The sequence below is a fragment of the Canis lupus genome, chromosome 1 (assembly GCF_003254725.2).
Source record: "Canis lupus dingo isolate Sandy chromosome 1, ASM325472v2, whole genome shotgun sequence".
Lineage (NCBI taxonomy): Eukaryota > Metazoa > Chordata > Mammalia > Carnivora > Canidae > Canis > Canis lupus.
The window spans coordinates 85,159,754-85,181,302 of NC_064243.1; the positions used below are offsets into that span (position 1 = coordinate 85,159,754).

Here is a 21,549-nt window from a genome sequence, read left to right on the forward strand (position 1 = left end):
AAGATTTTATTTATTTATTCATGAAAGACAGAGATAGAGAGAGGCAGAGACACAGGCAGAGGGAGAAGCAGGCTCCACGCAGGGAGCCCGATGTGGGACTGGATCCCTGAAGGGAAAGCAGTGGCTCAACTGCTGAGCCACCCAGGCATCCCAATATTAAATATTTATTGAACACATACTAAATGACAGATATTTTTCTTAGGACTACAGATTTCACTTTATTGCACTTCATCTTCACAATCTTATGATTGTGTATATTACCCCTAATTTATAAGTAAGCAAATTCCATAGCGCCCTTTTTCCTTTTATTCCTTCCCCTTCAATCTACATTGAAAATCCCCTCATAGGAAATTCCGTGTAGGTGCAGCCTGAGGCCTTGTGGTTAATTTTTTTTTTTCTTGAAATAGAGACAATCTTCTGTCTGTGCATGTAACACATACTTGAGAAATGTGTAATACTGCTGAGTGCATATGGTGTAAGGAAAATTCTACTCTCCGAAAGACATTCTAAAACTATTCAGTCAAATTATATATATCCAGTATACTTCTCCCATGGTGGCTCTCCAATGGGTAGCTTCTATTGGTTTGTCACCCATGTGAGAGTCAAAGAAAGTTTCTGAATGACTGACCCTAAGTCAGATGCCAACCCTGTGGACCCTTTGGCTTCCACAGAGAAGAAACTACTTCCAAGCAAGAGTTAACCTCCCCTATGGCACTGTGATGATTTATTTTATGTCAGTTTGACTGGATATTCTGGCTGTACCTATGAGGATGTTTCTGGGTGAGATTATGCTTAAATTGTAGACTGGGGAAAGATTCCCCTCCTTGATGTGAGTGAGACTCATCCAATCAATTGAAGGCTTGAATAGAACAAAAGCCTGGCCCTCCTGCAAGTAATGGGATCTAATGACTGCCTGGAGCCAGAACATTGGTTGTTTTTCTGTTTTGTTTTGTTTTGTTTTGTTTTTAACTCCTTTCAGACTAGAAGTGAAATATTAGCTCTTCCTGGATCCTGAGCCTGCCAGCTTCTGGACAGGATCTATACCAACAGATCTTCTGGTTTTCATGCCTGACTCACACTGTAAATGCATCATTGGGTCTCATAGGTCCCCAGCTTGCCCACTGCAGATCTTGGGACTTATCAGCCTCCATAATCATGTGAGCCAATTCTCTCTCTCTTTCTCTCTCTCTCTTTCTCTCTCTCTCTCTCTCACACACACACACACACACACACACACACACACACACACACACAGGGTAATGGTCCTGTTCTGTTTCTCTGGAGAACCTTGATTAATACAGGCAGGGAACTTAACAGCAGTCAGCCAAAAAGTTTCAAATCTCCACTACAATAGAATTTTCCATCATTTTGAACATGTTCTTAAATCTGTTCATTTCCCTCTCAACTATACATCTCATTGAAGTGCTATAAATAGATCAGGGCCTGCCATTTAAGTCCATTTTTATTTCAATTGTATTGTTACTTGCCCCTCTTTGATTTTCCACCTTGCAACTTTTTAATAAAATAAGATTTTAAAAATCTCATAGTTTTTATCTAATTATTTGATCCTGATTGTACCAGCATGGCATGGTCTGGGTCAAATTAAAATGCTGGGTTGCAGGCAGCACTACAAATTGATGTCTTGCAGTGCTCATTTTTCAATCATATGAAATTTCACTGCAAACATGCTCAAGTCAAAGACTTTTGGTGCCCCATGTCCTATCCCATGAGGATTTAATTCATTCTTCCTTCCCTTGCTATAAACCAAGGCTGACAGAAACTGCTATGAGAAGGGGTGGGGCATGGAGGGAGACTTTTCTCTCCCTCCCTAATTCTGCGTCTTTACTGTGAAGCCTTCATTATACAAATGAAAGTGGAGTGACAAGAAATGGGCATCCTAAAAAGCATCAGGATTGAAGCCAAGTTGAATATTCTAACAATCACTTGGTCAGGAGGAAGGCAGGTATGAGCAGTTAACAAATTTGAAGCCAGATTTGCTCACTACATGAAAGTTGTCTCTGATCGTATGGCTTGTCATTTCAACAGCACAGTATAATAGAATATAGCATTTAATCAGAAAGTACTGATTAACATAGTAAAGCAATTATTGCAGTGAGAACGATTCGATTTAATAAAAATTTTAAAAAAGAGAATCAAACCATGCCAGCCAAATTACTTACCTCCCAGGTGTAGGCTAAGGGAGAGCATACAGCACCATTTGCTGCTCAAGCAGGTGGGAATCTTGCCTCGCCTTCATTTCCAACCCTATATTTATAATGAGGATCTACTTATCTCTTCACTGCAGCAGTGAAGTCTAGAAATGGAAATACTAAACTTTCACGTCAAGACATTATACTGGTTGCAGTCTGTCTCACATCAAACCCATAGAAATGACAGAAAACACATTTTAAAGGATATTCAGCCATGCTGAAAATAAAAAGAAGACATCTCCTATAATAGATAAGAAACTCTGAGAAATCCTGGAAACACAAAAGTCCAATAGGTTGAGATTATAAGAAAACTCCTAGCACAAGAAAAGTGTAAGAAAGTTCTAGCAGCAAAGGTGAATCCTACGATGCAATTTCAACGTGAACATTCTCGTCCAGGATGTCATGGGAAGTTTATTTTTTTCAGAATCTCAAGAAAAATCAGTTGAAGAATTAAGGGGAAAAAACTTTACTTCCTCTCTAAGCTAACAATCAACATGGAGGTATTACCGGGAATTTGGACAGAAACATGGAGGACAGAAGAAAGAATGATTTAAATCCAGTTTCACTATGGTACAAATGAGTGTTCATGGCCGGGTCTGCTAATAGTTATCTGTGTAAATAAAATAATCAATAGGTTTACCTCATAGCACATTTTAAACAAGTTCAATGAATGGTGTACCCAAAAAATAACAAGTTTGGAAAGCAAAACAAGTCCTTAAATTAGCAACTTCAACTAGTGATTCTGGGCAGGCCAGTGAACTTCCTAGCAGATTTTATTGTTATGTCATTCATATACAGCTCAACGATATTTTCTGGCACTTTGAGCATCTGAATATTTGCTCTAGGCGATAGTTCTTTGTAAATACCTTAAGAGAGGAAATGCAAGGAGAAGATGTAAATATTATTGAAGGATGTTCCCTTGGGAAATCAGAAAGTGATCTGAATGAGCAAAAGCAATATAGATTTTGACAAAAACCTCAAATTGCTAAAAAAAAAAATAATAAGCTTATATGAAGCCATGTGTATCCTAAGATCCAATGTAAAGATGGTTTTGGATGAGTGAACAAACATCAATGCAGAATAAAAGCAATCTTTGTCATGAAACATAGATCGAGGCTACAGAATAGGGCAACTAATGCTTTGTGTGTTTTAAAATTCAAGGATGTTAACTTTTAAACATTAAATATATGTGGTATGGAGTAATCTTTACATTTTCAAATGATTTTTATTTGACATTTGTTTTGTTTTGATGTCGTGGTCTTTCAAGGAGAGTCACCAACTTTATTCTAAAGATCATTGAGAGTAAAATATTAATAATCTATCAAGAACTATTTTTTAAGAAGCTTAACAAAATTACCTGGAAAACTGCGAGCTATGTCACAGTTTGAATTCCAAGAATGTTAATGCAACAAGACTTCTCCATATCAAATGTCTGCTGTGATTCCCAGCCCATATGGAGTTTTGTGTGCCAGACCCTGCATGGAGAGCTTCATGGACTTTTTTTCAACCACTTCTCACAAAACCTCCTGGGGGACATGCTATTATCCTCCAAGCTTTACTGGGGAGGACAATGAGGCTACAAGATAGTGTGTCTTTCCCCTTGGTCACCTGGTTAACAAGCAGCAGATGCCACCCAAATCTTGGACTCTGGAGCCCATTCTCTTCACCAAGCCTCCATCACCTCTCCCTGGAGGCATGGATGCAGACAGCCTAGAACTGGCACAGTGACAAGACTTGGCCTCTAGCCTTCAAGAGTCAAACACTAATGGGGTGAATGGATGCAGAAATGAGCAACTGTATGTTGGTGAGAAAGAAGAGGAGAAAAAGTAGACAAGGGAATAAGGAGTGAGGAGGAGGAGAAAGAAAATGGAAGAAGGCAAGGGGAAGCTAACGAGAAGTTATAAATGCTAAGATAAGGCCATGAAGCCGATACTATGCCAACCCCATCTAACCTAGTGGATGAGACCTGTCCAGTTTCACTGCCTTATCTGCATAAGACAAGGAGACCTTTGACACAACCTCCAAGTCTAGCATGAGGACCACATGAGTGAACCCCTGTGTGGTGCTCAGAGTTCGTATTAGGACCACAACCACCAGGGAAGAGTAGGCTAGTGAAGGTGGATGGAGCCTTGAAACAATAGTTATTTGAAAAACAAAAACAAAAAAACAAAAAACAACCCAACTGGCAGCCAACAAAGCACCATCCAGATGGCAGAAGCACCCAGGAAACAAGACACCAAGCAAACCACATCTCAGCTCAGGGGGTGCAGATGGATGTGTTAGAAGAGTGAGGTTCACAGAGATTCCAAGAGACACAAAGGCACTGAAGCTAGAAACCTAAGAAACATCTAGGTTCTAAGGGGACAGATGTCTTCAAGTACCTAAAGCCATGGGGACTAACTAGGGGTTTTCCTTTCCTTTCTTAAGTGAAAACTTCTTTCTTATCACAGAGAATCCTGGGTTGTTTTTGTTTTTAATTTCAAATTGGAATTACAAGCCTATAAGACCCCATAACTCTATATGTTTCTTGCTCCTTTACCTCTGTCTGGAATACATAGTGTGGTTTAACGAAAAACTCATAATGTATTAAAAACAAAATATAAAATAAAATAAAAATAGAAAGTAGGTTGATATGCTGTGATGCTGGGTGTGGGAGGAATTTGTTTGGTGTCTGTTTTTATGGTTAATTAGCAATTCTTCACTAAATTAAGCCACACAGGAGGAAGAGGTAACCTAAAATGTCATGAGGTTATAGTTGCTGTTACTGCATTAATTAGCGTTAACTTCACATAAAACTTAAAAAAAAAAAAAAGTTTGAGCTCCCTCTTGTGGTAGTACATTTTGAGAGCTGAACTCAAATATCAGATTTTTTTTTGTGAGGGAAAAGTATGGCCATGTCTTAGTGAAGCAAAAGAAAAATTGCATTTTAAAAAAAAAGAAGAAAAAGAGACAGAAGACACTGGTTTCAGAGTGCGGAAAAGATCTGTTCATGCGAAGAACTTATAACATCAGAAATAAAGTGTATGCTGGGCAGCCCGGGTGGCTCAGCGGTTTAGCTCCGCCTTCAGCCCAGGGCCTGATCCTGGAGAGCCGGGATCCAGTCCCACGTCAGGCTCCCTTCATGGAGCCTGCTTCTCCCTCTGCCTGTGTCTCTGCCTCTCTCTCTCTCTATCTCTGTGTCTCTCATGAATAAATAAATTAAAAAAAAAAAAAAAAGAAAGAGAGTGTATGCTGATGGCCCTTGGATAGCATCCTGCTGACAAATGAAGTATGCATGTATGTGTGCACACAGGTGTGTGTATGTGTGTGTATGAATTTGTGCTAATTATTAACATTTAAAATATTTTGATATGTGACATAAAAATTCATGTCTCCGGGTTCAATTTAAAAATCAGAGGGTCGGGACATCTGGGTGGCTCAATGGTTGAATGTCTGCCTTTGGTTCAAGGTATGATCCGGGGGTCCTGGGATTGAGTCTCACATTGGACTCCCCACAGGAAGCCTGCTTCTCCCTCTACTTATGTCTCTGCCTCTCTTTGTGTGTTTCTCATGAATAAATAAATAAAATCTTTTTTAAAAATTAAAAATAATCAGAGGGTCTGGAGCCCTAGTTCTGCAATAATTGCCTAGAACTGAATAGTCAAGGCTCCCTAAAGATAAGACAGTTCTTGTTCATTTTATCATATCCCATTAGACAGCTTTATTGTGTTATTTTCTTGGCCTCATTTGGAGGCTGGGTTTGTGATCCCTGTTAAAAGAAGAAGTGTGTAGCAAAAAGGCACCTATGTCCTTGGAAGAGCGGAAAACATGGAATTAAAGGCTATTCTAGTTCTCAGCTTTGTCACTTCCGGGCCAGGTCACTTTGGGGAAAACCAGTCCCTATCTTGAGGCCTTGGCATTCTTATTATTTCTTTTTCTCATCCAATCCAATTCTGGCCTTTTTTTACTAAAAAGAGTATGTATATAGAGGAGATGTGGATTATAATCTACACCACTGTTTTAAGGAATGTTCATTTCTCAAGAACAAGCAAATGATGGTCAAGCTTCCAAGTATCTAGTTCGCTGTAATTTAGACACATTTTGTGAGATCCCTCTTACTCCCCAAGAGAGAGTAAGTAATCAAAACATTCTAAGAAGTGCCCTCTGTGTGTCCCTTTCTTATTAGCTTTGTCCCCACCCTAGTATCACCCTCCCTGACAAACTTCCCCAGTCACCTTGCTAAAGCAGCCCTCCTAGCCACCCTGTCACATTTCCCTTATTTTACATTTCTCTTGGCCATTATCAGTGGTAGAAGTAGCTTTATTTTTTTCAATTTACTCATGTGTTCATTCAGCATATTTATTTGTTTTTGTAAAGGTTTATTGTCTGTATCCTCCTTATGGGAAGGAAGGATTGTGTTCAATTCTGGATTGTGGAGCCTACTACAGTGCCTGATGCTAACTGTCCCAAAGATATTTATGCACCTTATAGGGGAATTTCCCAACCTATGCTGAAGATTGGTTCATTCTGTATATTCTCAGAAGTTATCCCCAGGGAGAATAGAAAAAGGAGAAGTAATGAGAGTCATGGAAGTCCAGCTGATGTTATTAAGGAAGACCAAGAGTGACTATTCACAATCAAGGAGGTAACAATTCACTTTGCTGAGTTGTGAACTAGCAGAGGAAACACTTCTCAGCAGCCAGTCTGACCCTGAACATGAACCCAATGAACCCAACAGGCAAAAAGGATTCATTGGATTCATCTAGGAAAAGTTGGTAATACTTGTGAGTTACAGATTTGTCATTCATTTTTCATAATTTCTAACTCGAAAGGGGGTTTAAGAATTAAATAATTTGGAAAAAATAAAGAATTTGGAAAATTGGGAAGAAAATGTCTTCATTCCTAGGGCCAGTTCTCCTTTATTAATTTTTCATAGTTTATCACAGATCATATTAACAGCAAGAAGGCAATCAATAGCCCTGTGACAAACATAGTTAAGAAAAATGAACTACAAATGCTATTACAAAGTAATAATTTGATTTTTTTAAATTCATAGACTTAGGAAATAGTATGAGTTAGTATTCAATCCATCATTCCCTCAAGAATCATATCCCCATGTCCCAGAAAAGGAAACTCTGTAACCCCCATTTATATTCTACTAGTTATAAATCAACAGAAAAGGCAATACAAAAAGTGTCAAAGTATACGTCTGTCAACAATTTCTTCTTCCCTCTTCACTGGCTCCCCTACACCCTCCAGACAACCTGGGCAAGATACCACTCTGACCTGGCATGTCGTTGCTTTCAAAAAACTGATATTTTATTTTACTTTATTTTATTTTATTTTATTTTATTTATTTTATTTTATTTTATTATTTCACTTCATTTTAATAATCTCTACACCCAACATGGGATTCAAACCCACAACTCCAAGATCAAGAGTCACATGCTTCTCTGGCTGAGCCACCCAGGTGCCCCAAGAAACTTTGATTTTTAAATGGCTATTATTGTTTCTTAGCCAGAAAACTTCCCTGTATCTCACCAGTCTTAGGTCCAAAGGAGGTATTTATTAATTAAGATCCCAAATGAAGGGACACCTGGGTGGTTCAATAGTTGAGCATCTGCCTTCAGCTCAGGGCATCGGGCTCCCTGTGGAGAGCCTGCTTCTCCTTCTGCCTATGTCTCTGCCTCTCTCTCTGTGTCTCTCATGAATAAATAAATAAAATCTTTTTTAAAAAATCTCAAATGAATTGCATCCATATCTTTGTACATAAACATTAGTACTCTGTAAAGTGCCACTTGCTTCTTTGTTGATCCGTAGTTTATTAATTGATCTATCAGGCTCATTCACCATGAAGCTTGCTCTGTAGTCTTACATTGTTCCTCCAGTCCCTCAAACCAACATCTGAGAAGTGTCTGTCATAGGGACACCAGATCCCTCTCAGGTGGGTCATCTCCCATGGTCCCCATGCTGCCAACTGATGGCAGTGCCACAGCAAAGTCATCCTCAGATGAGCAGAATGTCTCTCTCCCATACGAGTCAGGCTTTATCCCCTGGCCGCCAGTAGAGCAGCGCATCACACGTACCCCACTGTCCTGGAGTTCTCCCTTCTTCGATCAGACTCTATCTGCAGTTTCTGTCTGTCTCCACTGGGCTCTAATCTAATCCATTCATATTTCATTTCCCCACCATTCCTCAAAGGCAGCATCCCCTACTCCCAATGCAAATCAACTGCTGAAATCAGTTGGGTGGGAGCCACCAGCTCTAGCAGTTTATCATAGATTTCCCAGCATATCTGAAACCCAGCTCTGTGTACAATTTAATTAAACCTTTACGGAGACTTATTTCATAAACAGTTTTTAGAGCAGCACTCACTGTCAAATAGAAAGGGAATGCAGCCACATATGTAAGCCACATGTCGTTTAAAATTTCTTAGTAGCCACATAAAGAAGGAAAAAGAAATAAGTGAAAGTAATTTTAGTAATTTAGTCCATTTGGCCAAAAGTATGCAAAATAATATCTTTCCCACACTCAATCAAAATGAAAAAGATATTAATGAGATATTTATGGTGGCTTTTTCACAGTCTTCCAATTCAGGGTGAAGTTTATGTTTATAGCACATCGCAATTTCCAGCCCTGTTGCAAGTGCTCAGTAGTCCCATATGGCTGGTGTCTGCCTGATTGGGCAGCTCTGGTTTGGAGCACAGAAAAGAATCGGAGGCATCATGCTGTGCAACCCCCTTATCTTGCCAACCAGACCAAGAGAGGCTACATCATTCCTAATAAGTCAAACAGCTAATCGGTAGCAGAGAAAAGACTAGAACCCTGGGGCCCTGATGCTCAATCACACACATTTTTATTCATTTAATGCTGCTTGTGTTATATTTGCTAAGCCACTCTGTTCCTAAAACACTCCTTTCTAAAAAAATATTAAATATGTGCCAAGATAATCTGAGCAGATTTGTTTTCATTTTTGTGGGGGTTTTTGTTTGTTTGTGTGTTACTTTTTAAGTAACACAATGTAGAGCTTGACCTAATGACACTGAGATTAAGTTGCATGTCCTTAAAGACGAGATAGATGAAACCTAGTTGAGGGTGAGTAGTTAGCCTGGGTCACAAAGCTCTTAATGATGACCAGAAAATCACACAGCCAATGAATTACGCTTTTAGTCAGGAACAGAACTTGAACTCAAACCTTAGATTCTCTGGTCAGTGCTCTTTACCCCTCCACCTCCCACCACACCCCACTCAACCCCCACAGTTAACCTAATAGTCTATTGACTTGACATATATGGAGACTTTTCTGTGATACAAAGGCTGACTATGTCCACTGGGTCTTATCTATTACTTCACGAAGGACAAACGTATCCTGTGGAACCAACTCATTCCAGGTCCTGTTGAGATCAGTTGTACCTCCAGCCAATGGCTTCTTCCTCAGTAGGCTAATTTTCTTCTGTTGATGGGCCATGCCATAGTCACTTGTGCAGCTCTGAATTCCACTACGATGTATTTGTCAATTCCAAGGTCCCTGTCCTAAGCATCATGCCCTTCAGACCTGTTTGTCTGCCTATTGTCTTGGTCAGAGGTATCTTCACATCATGTGTAACAATACCACATTCACAAAACAAGTTCCCTTAATTAATATCATCCAGTTTGACCTGCCTTAACATATAGACTCATTTATCAAAATGTGGACTCAAGCCATTTCTTTCATTTACTTCTATTATCAAATCAGTGCTATTCTCCTGCAGGAAAAAACTTTGATCTAAAAGAAAAAGAAAATCATTTTAGGATCTTAGCCTTCAAATCAGTCACAATCTCTGTTCCTGTGGACTCATGGTCCTTATTTGGCCCATTTATATAATCCTTGCAAAATGCTAACCGTACCTGTAGGGCGTTATGCTCTAATTTATAAGAACATCATATTACTAATTCCATGGCTGAATTATATGATAGAGCAAGTAAGCAAGTGTTTAGAGAAACAACAGAGCAGGATTTTTTGGGGGGTTGGGGGTGGGGAAGAAGCATCTGACCTTAATATGCATGTAAGTTTAATATTTTAAGATTAATCTTACTTTAATTTAAAATTAGATAATGAAAAAATAAATAAATAAAATAAAATTAGATATTGAGGATCACCATGATATTTTTAGTGTTCCGTTCCTATAAAAATTATGATCAAGCTTTGGAAAATTCTCATTTTAATAGTCTTCTCAATGACTTCACATAGCTTATATGTATGGTCAAGTAGAAAAATTAATTATATCATAATTACAAATATTTAGAACTCCCTAAGGATGATAACCATGGCTATTACTTAGCACTAACTGCATGTCAGACACAGAGCTATGTTTTATGTAGTTTTATCTTTTAATCCCAAATAGAAACTTTATGTAGGACTCATGTTATCCCCATTTTTAAAGATTTTTATTTTTATTTTTTTAAGATTTATTTATTTATTATTTATGATAGACAGAGAGAGAGAGAGAGAGAAGCAGAGACACAGGAGGAGGGAGAAGCAGGCTCCATGCTGGGAGCCTGTCGCGGGACTCCATCTCGGGACTCCAGGATCACGCCCTGAGCTGAAGGCAGATGCCAAACTCCTGAGCCACCCAGGGATCCCCCTGCCCATTTTTAAAGATAAGAAACATGAGGTTTTGAACAAGTTCCTTAAAGCCACATGATGTATTTTATAGCCTTAAAACATATCTTGAAGTAATTTTATGACACGGGAAAATGTTAAATAAAGAAGTAAGATAAAACTAAATGTATCTCAGGATCCAAAGTATTTTATTAAGTCTGTATGTATATGTGTGTGAATCTGAAGGGAAAAAATGTGCCAAAACACCAACAGCAGTTTTTCTGGGTAGTAGAATTATGGGTTTTTTGTTTTTTGTTTTTTTTTTACTTTTAATTTTATTCAAAAATTTTTAAATGCTGTAACAAACAAGTACCTCTTTTTTTTTTTTTTTTTTTAAGATTTTATTCATTTATTCATGAGAAACACAGAAAGAGAGAGGCAGAGACACAGGCAGAGGGAGAAGCAGGCTCCATGCAGGGAGCTCGATGTGGGACTCGATCCCGGGCCTCCAGGACCACGCCCTGGGCTGAAGGCAGACGCCAAACCTCTGAGCCACCCAGAGATCCCTACAAGTACCTCTATACCTCTATTATAAGTTCTTATTTTTATGTTTTTTAAGATTTTATTTATTTATTCATGAGAGAAAGAGAGAGAGAAAGAGAGAGGCAGAGGGAGAATCAGGTTCCATGCAGGGAGCCGAATGTGGGACTCTATTCCAGGTCTCCAGGATCATGCCCTCGGCCAAAGGCAGGTGCTAAACCGCTGCGCCACCCAGGGATCCCTATAAGTTTTTATTTTTAAAAAAATTTATTGGGATCCCTGGGTGGCGCAGCGGTTTGACACCTGCCTTTGGCCCAGGGCGCGATCCTGGAGACCCAGGATCGAATCCCACATCGGGCTCCCAGTGCATGGAGCCTGCTTCTCCCTCTGCCTGTGTCTCTGCCTCTCTCTCTCTCTTTCTGTGACTATCATAAATAAATAAAAAAATTTAAAAAATTAAAAAATTTATTTATTTGAGAGTGTTCTTATGCAAGTGGGGGGGGGGGGGGCGGAGGGACCCTGAGATCATGACCCGAGAGCCGAAATCAAGAGTCAGACACTTAACTGACTGAGCTACCTAGGTACCCTTATTATAAGGTTTTAAATAACCACAAGGATTTGTGCGAAAACTTCTTTTTCACACAAATTTATGAAAAAGTTGTATATTATATAATATCTAGGTTCTCAGAAGAGGTCAAGTATTTCTTATGTATATTTTTCTGTTATTCATAGTTACTAAGTCACCAAGACCCATTCTTGAAAAGGCAGCTGGACCATCCAAGGCCTAATATCAAGGCGATCAGTTACCAGAGAACTCTGAGAAAAATAAATCTCATAAAGGAACTTGAGAACTCCTGTCACCATCACATTATGGTATTTCCTTCTCTCAGGAAGTAAAGACAAAAAGAACCCATTACTATAGTCCATTAAAAACAAAACAAAACAAAACAAAACAAAAAAAAACCAACACATGCTTAAGTCTTGATGTCTTTCTTCCAAAAAATCAAGTGCATATCTGCATTGAGAGCTGAAAACGCTTACCAATCCCATTCTTAAGTCTTGAAGCCTGCTTACTCATTCTTTTGGGATATATTTCTTGACAAATAAATTATGGAGATGTTTTTACACTTATACACCAAACAAGGCAAAAGAAAGTTATAATTGGGCATTATATTTTTGATTCAAAGGAAGGTCATCAGATTCCCATCTCATTGGTTTCCTTCTGCTGAAACACAACCTTGGTTTTCCCCCAAAGAACTTGGTTTTCCTTGAAGGCTAAACTTCTTTGTTTGCATTCTATTCATTAAGCATGTGATGCCAGTGCTGAGGTCCATTCACTAAGCTTGTGAGGCCCATTAAAAAAAAATCCTAGCCTTGGAAGAAAGCTGGGAAAGGTGAGGGTACATCTGGATTTTGCTTGGCATTGCACTTGATGAGAATAAGAGGGAGTAAAATTCTTTTCTAATTTCTAACAATGTACTGTAATATCTATGTCATCATGAAGAAAGTCACAGTCTTGCCTTAAATGGAAAAGTATCATTGACTTTCCTCAATCTTAAAATGGCTTTGTAAATTGTAATATCATTCTAGAAGATTCTGAAAAACAAGATCAATATGTCAGGTGGTGCAAAACAATGGGAGAAAATAGAGAGAAAAGGTGATACTTGGGCTACATTTCCTTTGATAAATATGTGACATAGTGTTTGATAAATGTTTATCAAGTGGATGAAGATATACTAGCCTCATAGTGGTTCCTGGGGATCATGCACCCAGTGTTGTCCCAGCATGTATTCCAAGCCCACTTCCTCACAATCTACCCATATTCTTTGTGGAAACGGCTGGTAAAACAAAGTGAAATATTGCACGTTCCAGTAGAATCAAGTAGGTTTAAGGCAGGGCTCCAGCACTAAAGTCTAAGTCAGGGAAATTGACCCAAAACCTCTTCTTATTAACACTTCTACTGAGGAGTGAAGATAGCAAAGACTGACCCCGTGTGGCAACTAGGGGAATTATACCTCACTATATTATAATATTTGGGCCACCAAATATATTTCCAAACCTGGCCAGCATGGGCTCTGGCTCTGGTAATTTAGGGATCCATCAGGATATGAAAATATAGTTCAGGTCAAATTGTTGCTAATACTAACCCCTTGATGTAGTTTAAACCATGTGCTCCTCTCAGAAGCCAAAGGAGATAATTCAAACTAAGTGTCAAAATGCAGTTTTTCAGTTTTTAAATCAATGGTGAGCTCTTCAGAGGAGTAAATTTAGTTTTCATATATATTTGCCAGAATTTATTTTTTATTCCCCTCAGAAAAAACTTAAAAGTGCAGTCTGGCTGGTTGGTTTGTTCATTTACCTTCTAAAATTTTTCCTATGGCTCTGATCGTTATATATATACAGAAATAATGATATAGAACTATCATCGTGATCAGAACCTTCCTATTACAAGGCTATTCCTCAGACAGTCTTTCAGTTCATGTAGTCCTGTGGAAATATTATGGGCAGCTCTCTGGAGACTAAAAGGATTAAATTTTCTAAAAATGCTCAACTTAAATCAGGTGGGTGTTTAGGTGCCATAAAAATCCAACTTATTTTTCAATTTTTAGAAAGACTGAAACTTAGAATTATTATATCTGAATTCTTATACCATGAGCATTTGTTCCAAACGTACATTGATCTAAGAGGTACAAACTCAATCATAAAATACGTAAGTCATGGAGATGCAATGCACAGCAGAGGGAACATAGTCAATAATATCGTTAATGACTGTGTATGGTAACATAGGTAACTAGACTGAAAAAAAAAAATACACTGTCTTTCCCTAAATGAAGTCCTTGGGGGACGGTTTGTCATCTCTCATCATCTTTGTTATGAAGCAGATCAAGAACAAGGGGGTGTCATCCACACTGTAAATTTGGCAAAGCATATAAACCAATTCTCTAATTTTATTACTACACAGTACAAAACTGATCCACGTAGAAATAAGCAATCACTTTATTTACTCATCTGCATTATAACCAATGAGATGATAAACCCTGCACAGCAATACATAATTCGTTTCTGATATCCTAGTAACATTTCTCATGCAGATAACAGAAATTTTTGTTTCACAGTGCAACTGCTTTAAGTTAAATTGATTCAATTTAATTAACAAGCATTTACTTGGTGCCTACCTGTGCACAGCACTATACTAGGCATATAAAAGAGCTAAAAGACATGATCCCTGCTGTTAGGGAGCTTACAGTCTGGATAGGATAGATGATCCATGTGTACAGGAAACAATAAAGAACTGTTAAAAATCACGGGAAAATCTATTTAAATAATAGACTCTGAATTAAAGACATTAGGGTCCAAGGAAACCTATGGAGGAGTGATACAATTCGGAATGGAAGCCAATCTGAAAGTGAAACTAAAGAGTACATCTTGAATTTGTATCATGGCAGTGATGAGTGAATAAAATTGGCAGAGGAACAGGGAGATGGTTTTATGGCCAGATGAAGAGTAAAGAAGGAAAAACTCAAAAACATGGTAATAAAAACCAGCAAGTCAATTGCAGGGAATAGCAGGCAAATTGGCTTAGCCCTGGAAAAGGACACTGGGTTAGCAGATGTAATGGAAGTCACACAACAATTCTTACCGAGGGCATTGGTTGCTGCTATTCAAAGTCAATTCAAACTTTAAATAAAGAATAATGCTTAAATACATCTATAAACTAAATCTCCTCCATTAAAGTGTATTTTCCCAACCTTAACAAAAAGCAAAGACAAATTATGGAATATTAGAATCTATACTCAGGAGATGTGATCACTGGAGGTCATGATCAGGCTGGGATGGAACTGTAACCATGTACAATGTCTTTTTTTTTTTTTTAACTCACAAAGAGGTGGGTTGTCTAAGACCTATGTACCTCAAGACGAGAGACCTTCAACCCAGTGCTAATTAGACCCCTATTTCCCTTAGGATTTTTCATTTAAAAATGCCATTCCTTTTCATACTGAATCCAGCAGCAAATAAAAAGTCTTGAGTGTATAGTTGTGGGGGCCCAGGATGGGGAGATAGATAAAAAAGAAGGAAAACAGGATGTCACTTTCAAACTGTGAGTTAATGAATAATTACAATTAATACTTTATAAAGATATTTCCGAACTCTGCAGGAAAAAAAAGGGGGTGAAATATTTGTTTCCAGGCAAAGAAAACTAAGGCAGAAGGAACATATAAAACCAAAGTCCACATGAGCAAACTACTTTTAATTAACCCAAAAGGTAAACCAGTAACCTGTATTAATGAATCACATCCACCCTTAAACTCTATTGTTAGAAGAAATGCCAGGGAAATGAGTCAGGCAAGAAAGTGGCAGTGGGGACAAATCTCTTAATTTGGAACAAGGTGGAGATCTTCCTTGCTGGACTAGGACTGATGATGCTTTGATTGACCAGCATGCCCTTGACCATCTATGAGGGTTAGAGCAGGGGAACAGCAACTTCACAATGCTTGTGTTCTTGCCTTTTACATGAATCAGTGCTTTTAAGCAGCAAGGTGAGGAGTACTTCTGAGTCCCAGCATTGTCTGTAGTTACTGGCCACCAGCAGCTGCAGCTGTGTGAGAGAGAGAAACAGAAACAGAGAGAGAGAGAAATGAGGAAGCAAAGTGACAATTTGGTTTTCATTATGCTTAACATTCTGAAAGAGGTGAAAATCTGTATCCTCCAAATGTGCCCCATGTTGCCATATACTTAGCATTTTTATAGTCAAAATATTTCTATATTTCTTTTTTTCCAGGAGAGTGAAAGTGAAAGTTCTGATCTTTTTATAATGTTTATTCAATACTGTTAACATAATTAATATAAAAATTTATCCTTTTAAAAATTTTCCAATGAAAGAACTCCTTATTGACCAGTGGAAATTCAGGAGGTATTCCTGAATGACTGTTATATATAAAGTTCTGTAGTAACTTCTGTGGAAGCAACTATGAATAAGATAGTTTCTGCCTTCACAAAACTTGTATATGTTTTTAAGTACAAATTACAGGAAAACATCAAATAAATAGCATGCTGTAAGATTATATCATCATTTAAAACAATAAAGGTAATAATGAGCTTTAACTAGAATTCAGATCATCTTAAAAGTCAAAACTTTTTGCTCGCCATTCTAAACACTAACTTGATAATGTTAAGTTATAGTCACAATCTAGAGCAAATTTAAGAGCAGTGCAGATATCTGTGACATACATGCTTCCAACTATAAGATGCCCACAAGGGCTCATGTCAGCTTTAAGGACACACACAAACGAGAGTGAAGAGATGGAAAGAGATATTCCATGCAAATGGAAGCCAGAATCAGGTGGAGCTCTACTAATTTCAGATAAAGTTCATTTTAAGACAAAAACAGTAACAAGAGACAAAGAAGGTCATTATGTAATGATTAAAGAAGACACAAACAAATTCAAGAGATAGTTCACATTAATAGATTAGAAGAATTAATATTGTGAAAATGTCCATACCACCCAAAGCAATCTACAGATACAATGTAATCCTTATCAAAATTCCAATGGCATTTTCAAAAAAATAGAGAAAACAATACTTATATTCGATGGAACCACAAAAAGTTCCCAAATAGCCAAAGCAATCTTGAAAAAGAACAAAGCTGGAGACACCACACTTCCTGATTTCTAACTATACTACAAAGCTATAGTAATTAAACAGTATGGTGCTGGGATCAAAAACAGAGAGTAAGATCAATGGAACAGAATAGAGAAACAAGAAATAAACACAAACATGTATGGCCCATTAGATTTGACAAGGTATTGAGGATATACAATGAAAAACAGATATTCTCTTCAATAAATAGTGGTAGAAAAGCTGGATATCCACACGCAAAAGAATGAAACTTAACCTTCATCTTGCAACATACACAAAAGTCAACACAAAATGATTAAAGACTTGAATGTAAGACCTTACATCATAAAACTCCTAGAAGAAAACCTAGGGAAAAATCTTCTTGCCCTTGTTCTTGACAACAATTTTTGTTGTCAAAGGCAGCAAAAGCAAAAATAAACATTAAACAAAAAGCTTATGCACAGCAAAGGAAATCATCAATAAAACAAACAGACAACCTGTGGAATGGGAGACAATATCTGCAAACCACATGTTTGATAAGGGGTTAATATCCAAAATAGACAAGAAAATCGTACAACTCAACAACATAACAACAAAATAACCTGATTTAAAATGGGCAAAGTTCCTGAACAGACATTTATTCAAGGACATACATATGGCCAATATTTGTACATGAAAAAGTGCTCGACATCACTATCTAGAAAATGTAAATCAAATCACAATGAGATAACACCTCACACTGTTAGGATGTCTATTATCAAAAAGCAAGAGACAACCTATGCTGGCAAGAATGTGGAGAAAAGGGAACCACTGGTGGGAATGTAAACTGATATAGCCAGTATGGAAAGCAGTATGAAAGTTCCTCAAGAAATTAAAAATAGAACTATCATATGATCCAGCAATCCCACTTCTGGGTATATGTCCAAAGGAAATGAAATCATTAATTTGTATTCCCATATTCATTGTAGCATGAGAGGATGAAAACAACTTAAGAGTCCATCTATAGAGAAATGGATAAATAAAATGTGATATATAATATAATATACTAGTATTCATAATATAAAGATATTATTCGGTCTTTATAAAAGAAAGAAATCCTGCCATTACAACAATGTGGATAAACCTGGAAGGCATTAGACTAAGTGCAATAAGCTAGACAGAGGAAAATAAACATTGCATGGTATCGCTTATATGTGGTAACTGATGAAAAAGAAAAAAAAAGTCAAACTCATGAAAATAAAGAGTAGAAAGTTGGTTACCAGGAGTTTGAGGTTGGGGGAAATAAGTAGAGTTTGATGAAAAGGTACCAATTTTCAGTCATAAGATGAATAAGATCTGAGGCTGTGATGTATAACACCGTGAACTATGGTTGATATATTATGGAATTGAAATTTGCTAAGAGAGTAGAACTTGAGTATTTTCACCAAAAAGAAAAAGGTAAATATGTGAGGTGATGGATGTGTTAATGAACACAGTGGTGGGAGTTCTTTTACAATGTATAGGCAGATCAAAATGTACATCGTATACTTAAAATGTATCACAATTTTATTTGCCAAAGCTGAAAAATTTAAATGCAATTAAAGAAACAACTAGTTTAGTGATGGAAAAAAGATCTAAGACAAATGTAATACGAAGACATAGCACTGGAAATTGCTGCATCCATTCCTATTGCCATAAAGGTCAGCCAACATGGAAGAAGTAGCATTGAAAGAACCACAGAGAAATGGGGCTCAGCCCTGCTACTTCTAAACTTAAGATAAAATGTGGCCTTTAGCCATACATACAACTAACCTATTCATCTGTGTAGGTTAATGAATTTATTTATTTTTTTCTATTTAAACCAATTTGGGTTGAGTTTTATTACTTATACATGGGGAAAGCCCTAGTTATATTAAGAGTTTTAAAGTTAAGAATGAGGGAAAAGTTTAAAAAATTTTTTCCCTAAACTTCTTAGACATCATTTTTCCATGTGGAACGCAGAGAATATCAGGGATTTGGGCAAATAGGGGTGTGCCTTATTGTAATATTTTTTAAATTAAGGAGGTTACAAAAAAGAGAGTTTAATGAATTAGAAAAGACTCCAGGAAATCAACAGTGGTGAGTGCAGAAGAGCCTAATGATATCTTCCCAATGTGTCTGTTTATGTATAAAAATGATCCCATTGAGCAGGAGAGATTATACATTTGTGTCTGTTATTTAATTTTTTAGAAAAAACTTTATTTATTTATTTGAGAGAGAGAAAGAGAGTACTTGAGGAGGTATGAGTTGGGGGGCAGAGAAACAGGGAGTCTGATGTGGGCTTGATCCCAGGACCTGAGATTATGACCTGAGCCAAAGACAGATGCCTAACTGACTGAGCCACCAAGGTGCCCCTTGTGTCTGTTATTTGTATGTGATTATTTGGATGTCATCTTCATCTACTGTCAATTTGCAAAGATACCTTTCCTCTACTACTGCTGAGTTTACATTTCTAAATTTTTCTTTCTTGTACCTTTCCCCCACTGGGAAAAAAAAAAAAAAAAAAAAAAACAAGCCCCAGGATTTGATGCCTGAGAGGGTCTCAAAAGTGAACAGTAAAATTGTGGAATGACTCACTCAGGGCAATAATGCCACCCTGCATCAAATCAAATGCCCCATTTGGAGAGAAAAAAAGAGGAAAAAAGGAAGAGCATTTTATTTGTAGGGGAAAAAAAACTGCAATAGTAAACATTTCTCCAACCTGCTCGGGCAGCTGCCATTTTCTTGTTGCGCATCTTGTTCTCCAAAGCTTGCTACACAATACAAAAAGAAGAGAAGAACATGATATTTCTTGGTATTTCCTACTACTTGACATTAATAAAGATAACATATTAATGAAATAAATTATATCCTACCTGTTTCATCTTCTTTTTTAGATCCAAATTTGCTGCCTTCTGGCCCTTTGCAGTAGCATTGAGATAATAGATGGTCAAGCTACATTTTAAAAAACAATAAGATTTATGATACTTTTCAGTTCAAGATTCTTCTTAAATTTACATTTACTAAATCACAGAATGTTGGCACTGCAGTGGACTTCAAGATATTTTCTACTCTAAGTCTTTTATTGTATAGATAAAAGATAGAAGTACACAGAGGTAAAGAAGTATATTTGGGACATGGGTGGACCTGGGAAGATGGGACCGAAAGGTCCTCTTCCACTGCCCAGCATTCTGTCTACCATACCTCACTGCCTTACTGTAGCTTCTTCTTGGAAATGTATGAACATCAGTTTAAGTTATAATTAGAAGTAACATTTCAAGTTGACATGAATAGCATCCAAGAGACTGGAAAGGCTACTGAAGCTTAGGGAATGTATAGAATAAGAAATTGACCTTCTGCTTTAAATTCCCTCCTTTGGCTTTTACAACAAAGACTCTAATCCCCATAGTCATAGTTCATTAACATGGATTTTTTTCCCATAGAATGTATTGTTTGCATTTTTCCCCTTCTTCAAAAAAAATGTTTTATAAAGGAATATTCTTGGCTTTTAGTTGACATTTACATTTCTAGAAAGAGCAAATTCCAGCCAAACGTTTGTGTAAAAATAAATATGTTCATCTTCACTTAAAGCAAAACAAACAAACAAAATGCAGTAAAAAAAAAAAAGGTAACTGGCATTGCTCTTTGTTGCAAATAACTGGATACTAAACACATTTCCTCTACTCCCCAACTATGCCAGATTATATCCTTTATGAGCCATCTGGTGCTAGCAACACAATTATTGATATGGTTTAGCCGGATTTGTTTATCTCTTAACCGAGTGATGGGAGTTTGAATGAAATTACATACATGAAAGCATTTGGAATACTATTTGGCATGAAGTAAGTGCTCAATAAATGTGTGTGTGTGTGTGTGTGTGTGTGTGTGTGTGTGTGTGTATTATAAGGGTGTTCTTAGAAATGTGCCTGAATTTGGAGGATGAACTCAAAGACCTCACAAGTCACTTGCATTTCTGGAATTCTCAGGTCTCCAAAGGAATGAACCTGGCTAGAGATAACTAACCTGAATTCTACTCAGTTACCCAAAAACCATCCAAGCTGATTTAGTATTATCCATTGGGGAAATTCAAAATGCTTATAGCATGTAACAGTCTCTAATTAAAGGTAATAAAGAGCCAAGCCAACTGCATGAGCCTCATAAACTAGAAGATGAGATCTCAGGATTTGAAAAATCAAATCAGCAATAAACTGAAATAGGGTTTTAAATCAGAACCTCAGAACTATACTCAGTCTTGCAGGACATCTATTTGACCTCATATCCTGCCAGTTTTTCTCTACACAGTCTGTACCAAGGGTTGGCAAACCGTAGTTTCCAGGGTAGAACTGACTCCCAGCCTGTTTTGCATGGCCCATGAACTAAGAATGGTTTTAACATTTTTAAATGGTTATGTAAGTACTTACATAATGTCCTCAGTTTTGCCTTTGACTCATACAACCTAATATGTCTATGATTTGGCCCTTTAAGAAAAAAAAAATGTGCCGAAGCTGGGTGTAAACCATTCCTGACAAGTGGCTTCTAGTCTTTCTGTATATTCCCACTCACCGCAAACTCAGTGTTTCGTGCTTCAAATGATTAGAAGGAATAAGAGATGGGGAAAAAGACATG

At 37.4% G+C, this 21,549-nt stretch overlaps 1 protein-coding gene across 1 annotated transcript in view; it reads right to left on the reverse strand.

Annotated features, from left to right (window-relative positions):
• Positions 1–14,329: 14,329 nt before the first annotated feature.
• The window catches only part of TMC1 (transmembrane channel like 1), a 118,493-nt gene continuing 111,273 nt past the window's right edge, over positions 14,330–21,549 (reverse strand). Inside the window, exons 18-20 of the mRNA XM_049106013.1 lie at positions 19,800–19,878; positions 19,646–19,697; positions 14,330–15,907 (exon numbers count right to left, since the gene is read on the reverse strand). Coding sequence (XP_048961970.1) covers positions 15,885–15,907; positions 19,646–19,697; positions 19,800–19,878 — 154 coding nt within the window. The 3' untranslated portion in view covers positions 14,330–15,884. The remainder of the gene's footprint in view (positions 15,908–19,645; positions 19,698–19,799; positions 19,879–21,549) is intronic.